The sequence below is a fragment of the Wasmannia auropunctata genome, unplaced genomic scaffold (assembly GCF_000956235.1).
Source record: "Wasmannia auropunctata unplaced genomic scaffold, wasmannia.A_1.0 LD335341.1, whole genome shotgun sequence".
NCBI lineage: Eukaryota > Metazoa > Arthropoda > Insecta > Hymenoptera > Formicidae > Wasmannia > Wasmannia auropunctata.
The window spans coordinates 7,555-15,978 of record NW_012027549.1 but is presented as its reverse complement, the minus strand read 5'-3'; the positions used below and the strand labels follow the sequence as shown (position 1 = coordinate 15,978).

Below are 8,424 nucleotides of genomic sequence, written 5' to 3'. Positions count from 1 at the left end.
ATTCTTTTAATTATTTTTTATGTTTCCTTCTTATTATTATCAATTTTGTATTAAAGAATAATTTTACAAAGGAAAGAAACATATATGGACATATTTTGCATATAATTATATATATAATAATTAGGTATATGTGAAACTTTTTTTCCCGGGTCTATCTACAATGGGAGTAAGTCGTAAGAAATTGACCAATCATAGACAATAATTCTTTTTATATTTGTTTATAATTGATCAACTTCTTACGGCTTACGACTTTAATTACTATACTCTCATTGTAGATGGACCTTAAAGGACTGTCTACAATGAGAGTAATAAGTCGTAAGCCGTAAGAAATTGACCAATCATAATTGATTATTCTTTCTATATTCGATTATATAAGCTATTATTATAAGCTATTATTATTATTATTATTATTATTATTATTATTATTATTATAAGCTCCATATAATTTATAATTGGTCAATTTCTTACGGCTTACGATTTACTACTCTCATTATAGATGGACCTGTAGATTTCTTGCGCTGCTACGAAAAGTGGCAGCAACACTGGAACCGTTCTATTGACGCTCAAGGATCCTACTTTAAAAAATATTAAATGTATTTTTAATAAAACGGTTTTTCCAGAATTAGTTTTATTTTGGGACAGACATGTATTTATATTTAAACGAGATATATATATATCAAAAATATTTGACCACGAATTGATGAATTCGAAATTAAAGAGAAATTGAGGAAATTTGTTACTTTATATAAATATATGATCTTGTTAATCATATATAAATACTAATTCTTTTTTAATATTTTCAAAAACTTTATTGATATTATTTAGTAATATACACATGATTGATTATTTGGTTTTCTCGCGTCAACTCACTTTTGATTATCTAAATTATATATATCTTCATCAAACTTCAGCCGAATCTAAAATTTTTGGCAGGTTATATTATACGTAAACAGAAAAATTTTTAATCTGTCATTTCTTTTGATGTTGTCAAAATACCATTATAATATTTAAGTTAAGCGTTTATTCTCGAAATTGCCTGATTAAGATATTTGAAAAAAAAATAGTTATGTATCTGATATATCGCTTCTTTACTAGCATAATCTTCACGGTGATAAATGCGACTATTGTATTGTATATGTGTCAACGCGTAAGTTACAACTATTTTTATGTATTCTTTTATATTAAAATTCTATTGTAAATGAAAAATACGTTGTATTTTATACTCGTATTTTACACTTTATTAAAGAGTACTAGCCATTATATGCACACGAAGACAAATATATTTCATATTAAAGTTTAATTACCATATTACAAATACTTGGTTATACAATATACATTATAACATTTCAGTTTTTCCGAGTGATGAGAGCACATTATCAGATTATGGCCGAAGCCGAGAAATTTAATTCAATTGTAATACATGTGAAAGCAAACGATATACCTTAAATTTTCTTTAATTTACGCATACAATTACTTAAATCTTTATATTTTACATGGAATTAATATTATAAGTAATATAATCCAAATAATATATTGGTATAATATTCTATAGATTTCTGAATCACGTGCGAGCCTCAATTATATCAGCTCGAAGGTTTCCGAAGGAATGAATCAGGTATACTTCGTATAATTAAATTATCTTCAACAATTAAAGAATGGCACAACACATTAATGTCGATAATTTTTAATATAATTACTCGTACAGATGAAGGAGGACATTGCCAGAGAATTGTTCATTACCGATCATTTAACGAAATTTAGTTCGAGAGTTGGTCTGTTGTTGCAACGTTATTCCGAATTGGAGGAAGGATTGCTCGAGGTACAATTATATTAAACGATAAATTAATGACTAAGCTTTTACTTTTAATTTAAAAATAAATAAAACTTCGATGTAGATTGTAGTAAACTTGGGATAAAACAGTATCTCGCAATAAAATAATACAAAACAGAACAAAGGATGCATTTCAGATGCTATATCCTTGTAAAAAAAATCGAAAACGATAAATAGAAAACGATAAAAACGATGTAATCGTTTTTAATCGTATAAGTTATGAACCGTGAAAGAATTATATATATATAAACAATTCATTAGGATAATGTTTTAATCATTTATATATGATAAATTTCATCAAAACAGTATAAAGCAATAAGTTACTTTAGAAATTCTATTGATATTTTTCACCGATTAAAATTGCTTTTATCAGATAATGATAGAAAACGATAGGAAACGGTAACATTTCTTTCGGAATAGAAAAAGAACGATAGAATATTTGGCAGATCCTATAAGTTCCTATCGTTTTCTATTGGTTTTTTTTTAAACATAAATATATCACAAATTATCAAATAAAATATATTATACAGAGTGCATTATTATTATAATAAATATAATATTTTTTAAAATCAAATTTTTTTTAAAGAATTTTATTCCGTTTCCTAATTATTATTATAGTTTAGCTCAATTAAAATGTGTAAGACATGATGTCATTATATGCATTAATTTTTTTTATACTAGCTTGTCTTTTCTGAGAAGCAAGACATTAATAAATCCATTCTTTATCCACTTAAAAAATTATGTACATTTAAATTTGCTTATAAGGTATAAAAGTTAAAAGCGTGATTTTTATATCAGCTAGTAAGAATGAATTACAATGCGAAGAGCGTGCGGATTGAAACGCCGGCTGACATCAATGAGGAAGTCAAATGCATTCTCATGGCAAGAAAAAGATCGCAACAGCAACAGCAATTACAGCAGCAATCAGACCGTCCGCGAACGCCGAGAAGATTGCGAGCAAATACTTCCACAGAAGTGAAAGATTCTCAGCCGCATAATTCCATTGTGAGTTCGAAGTTCCTTACGTTACAATCACACGATACCGATCTCTCAAACATGACGATGCTTGAGAAACAAGAAAGACCACGTACGCCTGCATATCCAGAGGTTCAGCTGTTGAATGATTCGAGACCGGTAATTGATGCAAAACCCATTGGCTTTCGACCATCCTGGAAATGCGAGACTTAAAATGACCATCGGACAAGTTTATTGTCGTATTTCTTTTGATCTCTTCTTTTTTGATAATTGTCATTGTTCGTAAAAATGCAGAAAAAATTGTATCTGTGAAATATAATAAATAAATATGTTTTCTGTGTCCGGCCAAGTATTTCTGTGTAGCACAAAGATATTACACTATTGTAAAAAATATTGCTATCAATACCAAAGAGTCAATACAAAGATAATTATAATTGTAAATGATTGATCAAAATTATAATTGATAATTATAATTTTAAAAATTATAATTGATAATTATAATTTTAAAAATTTCAAAATTTCTACATAATAATGATTGAAGACGATATAAAAAGGATGCAAATGTCATATCCTCAGAAAATAATTGTTCATTAAAATAGGCTATATAATATTATAAAATATAGATACTTATATTTATAAGGTAAAAACTATTCTAAGAAAAGGTTGTATATGTACTGTGTATTTTATTTTACATGTGTATTTTATTTTAAATAATGTCACTTAAAGAAATAATATTTTTAATATTTTTATAATTGTGTGATATTTGCAACCTTTTTATGTTATTCAATTAGTCAGCAATTTATTATCATTTTTTTTATTTTATTTAGATAGTACATTTTTGCAGAAGACAGCACACGAGTAGAGAGGACCACGTGATACATTTTATCCGATCACTGATCGTTCAAATTTCGTCAAAGTGACGAAATTTTTAAATCATTTCTAAATTACAAAGAGAGAAGAAGTATATCTTTGCCGAGTCATACTTTGGACATAAAGATATTTGAGTATTTTTGAACAAGAAACTCTCCTTCAAACAAGTTTTTCTTAAGGAGAAATGACACATCATAATGTTTGTATTTCCTATCATTTTTCTTCCTAAGATTTGATTGCATTCAATTTTGCACTACATAATTCTGAGATTCATACACACTGAGTTGAGTTAATATATACAATTAATTACACATCAATAGTAACAGACTGTTAATTCAGATGTAAATTAGCCATTTTTAAGATACAGCGTGTTTCAAAAAATTTTTGAAGATACAGCGAGAATAAGAGCTTCTTTCGAATAAATCCAATTATTTTATTTAAGAATTATATTTGAAAGTAAATGATAACTCTAATTTATTCTCATGCATACTATAGACATCTTTATGCAGAAAACTTTTCGTGAATTCAAATTAGATAAAAATAATTTTCTTGTATTCGTCAATTTTGCTTAATGAGGATGAACTAACAAATATTTAACTTCAGCCACTGATTCTATTTCTATTAAAAATTTTTGAAATAGGCCTTTACTGTGTTTAATTTTTATTAAAGTTAGTAATTATTAAATATTTTTAAGAATATATCAGCTAAAAACAATTTCTATCAAAAAAATCTACATTAAATTTAATTGAAACATGCGGAAGTTTATTTATTTTCATCAAAGTTTAATTCGTTGAAATTGATAATTTTTTAATACTAAATTTTTGCATAATTATCTTGAAAGTGAAATAGTTATCATGTTTCTTAGTTCATCCTCTAATATTTGGGATTGAAAGTACGTCTAATGATTTTTTTTGCATATCGAGAAAAAGAGATTACGATAAGCAATTTTGTCAATTAAGAAATGTGCTACAGCTTTACTTGAAAAAATAATTTCACGATTGCGTTTTGCAATGTAATAAATTCGATGTAATAAGTTTGGTTTTAAATCTGTAAGCCATTAGAAAACAGCAACGGCAAAGAGATGATTTTAATTAGTGTGAGATATTTTTCAAAATTTTGCGTAGATTAAACGAGTTTTTTTAAAAAAATAGAGCAAGTGTACACAATTCGCGTTCTGTGATGTTTCTCGCTGCGTTTCTCTTTGCCCTTCGCCCTTTCTATGCCCTTCTCGCAACCCCTTTCCACCCGTCTCTTCTATCCTGCGCCAATTAACGTCGCTGTCTGTCTGCCAGATAATTATTGAGCCTCTTGACAAATCCGCTCCAACTAGCTCGATCGATCTCGTCGAAGTTCCGCTTGAAGAAGCTGTCGAATACGGGATCGATCTCGTCGATGTTCCTTTTTGAAAAACGATCGAACACCGATCGGTCGATCTCGTCAAAATTGCCAGGCCGTATGTTCATCACGCTATTCCGCCTGTAATAATAGACACACACTGTAACGAATCTGTAATGTAGGAGTAGTTCAGTCTCGGATATTTTATTTCAAAACGGAATGTTATATGAAATAATAAACGACATTTATTTTAGAAACACAATAAAATATTATGAGAAATACAAATCGGTTAAGGGAAAGAAAATATAATTAAATATGGAAGTTTATATATATATTTTATATATATATATATCCGTTGTTTTTAAATTTACTTTTTAAATTAAACAAATATTATTGTTTCATCTTACAGTTTAAACGAGATTTTTTTTAACATAAAATACTTTTCTAGGCAGACTTGTGAGTTGCGGTGTACTAATAAATAATAGGTACTGCAACAAATACAATATAAATAATTCTTCCTTCTAACGAAAATTGTCACATTATACATACTTTTATATGAAGATGCGACTGTGAGTATGATGTACTAATAACAATATTACAACAAATATAAGTATAGTTTCTTCTTCTGACGAAAATTGTCAGAGCGAAGGAGTTAGCAATAGAAACTGGTCAGACGCGATGAAGAAAATATGGTTTCTTATAGTCAGACTAGTCAGAAGCGAGGTTTGATCAAAACAGACATTCCATTTTTGCCCCCTTTTTTCAGCTTGTTTGGACGAACGTAACTGAATATCCGTGACAATACCTGACATCTGACGTTTATAAAAACAATGGCGTTGAAGCAAAAAGGCGACAGACGCAGAGAAAATGCGTTTTTCCAAATCACCGTGTAAAATAACGATTGTTCAAAATATTGGGATCACTTTAATTCTATCCTGTTACTTTTCGTATTTTTTCAATATTTTATTTTGCAAAATGTATTGTCCTTTTTAAAATATCTACTCACGAAAAGTTTTACTAATACAAGTAGTCGCGCAGTTGGATATGGTCAGACTCGGAAAGCAGATGTAAACACGATAACACTGTTTTATAAAAAAATTCACAAAAACGAAAGTAAGTAATCGTTTCCCGTAGTTTCTTTTTGGACGCTGAATATGATTTCCTTTACCAAATTGTTATTACGTTACAATTTCGAGCAATTTGTAAGAAAAACTATTTTAGTGCGTTCTGGCATACTACAATTTAGCTCGATATGTGACGTGTTAAAGAAATTTTATTGGAAATAAAATTTAATATGTTAGTCAGGATAAGAGACCAAAGACGAGCAAAATATAGGTGTCAGTTAATATTTAAATATAACTATATGATTTTACATACCCTGGCTTCAACGAACTGCGAGCCGTTACTATCGGATTCAATGCAGCATTTGATTGAAAGGGGGGTGATTTATTAGATACAAGTAAGTATCAGTACTCAGCATCAGTATTAAATTATTTAACAGCGTGATGATACGATTCTGTTTCAATCAAATGCTGCGTTGAATCCGATATTAGTTAATTAATTTGTAACATTTCAATTGTATTTAAAAATTATTTATATAAATATATCTTATTTCTTAAAGTAATTTTTACACTTTAATTTCGAATTAAACATATGATTTAATTTAAATCTAAGAAATTTTTAATATTAACTAAAATCAAATCAGAGGTAAATTATTGTTAATAATTTTATTGAATTATCTAATTCTTTTTTATTGGATTATCTAATAATCTAATTATCTAGTAACCGCTCGTAGTTAATTCGTTGAAGCTAGAGTATGTAAAATCATAGTTAAATATTTAAATATTAACTGACACCTATATTTCGCTCGTCTTTAGCCTCTTGTCCTGACTATTGTTTACAAGCGAACTAAAACTAAATTTATTTAGTTATTTATTAAATATGTTGTTAAGATCTTTAAACCTTAAAAAACGATGTGTTTTGTCGATGGTTAAAAAGATATTTACGTGTAATATAAAATTCATTCTTTATTTGTGATTAATATAGAGACTAAGGATTTAGCTTTTTTTCAAGTTTAAGGATAAATTTTTCAAAATTATGTGTAGATCTGAATTGGATAAACAGAATTGATATTCAACATCAAAATATGGGAAATAATTATCTTCATTTTCGTGCTCGAAAAAAATCATTTTTTGTTAAATACAATATAATCGGATGAAAAATATACCTATGACACGATTGTAAATCCGACGCACATCTCTTTCTGTAGACTATTTCTTTTCTCTTATTTTTTCGGAAAACAGATTGTTCGATAGGGATATTCGTCGATTTGTGAAAAATTACGTGGGAAAACGACAATCGAGATCGTCCTTATAATACAGCTATCAATGGAAAAATCAACAAAATGAATATATCGAATTTGCTATGGAAATCAATTTCCTTGTATGCGACCGTTTAAGGCGACAGATAGCGATTTTATCGTCAGAAATACGTATAAAAGTAACGAGATTACGAGGGAAGAAATAAAATGTCTATGTTGTATACAGCAAAGAATTGGCAATGCGATAACTTTTTCTTTGTACTAATAATAATTAAGAAAGCAACTTGTATTTTTGCTAGCAATAAGAATAACAAACTACGTCAATTAAACGATCAAATTTAAATCACAAATTAAATAATTTATTCACATTTTATTCAAAAAGAATTGATTATATTAATTTTAAAAATCCTGAAACGTTTCGAACTTTACTTACAATTAGTCATTAGTTATACCATTAATAAATTAAGAATTACCCGGACAAATGTGAAACAAAAACATAAAGAACCCATTTAACAGTCAGCACATTAAAAAATTTGTGTGACAAATTTCTATCAAAAATTAAAACTGATAACGCTTTCTTGTAACGTGAAGCTACAAGACAAAACTATCCGTCGTTTACAGGTGAGAAAGAGTAAAAAGAATTATCGAAATAAAACTTGTCAAATTGTGAAAACTTTGTATGCGTCCATAGTGTCCAAATAATAAGTTTCAAAATATGGAATCATAAATTGAAAATGGATAGACTGAACTGTGTATTTGAACTATATACATAACGGATTCAATTCTCAAAAGAATACCGAGTTTCTTGATGATTTTTTGTTACTGTTTACTAGATGTGCTCTCCAACAAGTTTTAAAGTTTGATTTCTTCTACGAGGATAAAGCGAAAAATTCTCGGCCTGACATAGTGATGGCAGACCGGAGGTCTCAAATAGCTATGATTTTTCTTAAGTTTGATCCTTTACAGGCCTAAATATTTCAGATAGATGCGGTTAGTATAGTTTGTCTCCTGTGTCGAGTAAAGCAAACAAGTTTCTCAAAGAATGAATACCTAAAAGGAGTTTTACGACTACAATTGAAGACATTCGATTTTA

The 8,424-nt window shown here is 28.2% G+C and overlaps 2 protein-coding genes across 2 annotated transcripts in view; one reads left to right on the top strand and one right to left on the bottom strand.

The window, feature by feature from the left end:
• The first annotated feature begins 915 nt into the window (after positions 1-915).
• Positions 916-3,158, top strand: LOC105457205. Its single transcript, XM_011701728.1, has 5 exons — positions 916-1,147; positions 1,351-1,413; positions 1,553-1,615; positions 1,706-1,819; positions 2,630-3,158. Exons 1-5 carry the CDS (start codon positions 1,067-1,069, stop codon positions 3,017-3,019), a joined length of 711 nt encoding a protein of 236 aa, XP_011700030.1. The 5' UTR covers positions 916-1,066; the 3' UTR covers positions 3,020-3,158.
• Positions 3,159-4,944: 1,786 nt separating this feature from the next.
• LOC105457210 overlaps positions 4,945-8,424 on the bottom strand; it is a 10,982-nt gene continuing 7,502 nt past the window's right edge. The window contains exon 2 of the mRNA XM_011701733.1: positions 4,945-5,171. Within this exon, the coding sequence (XP_011700035.1) occupies positions 4,945-5,171 (227 nt within the window). The remainder of the gene's footprint in view (positions 5,172-8,424) is intronic.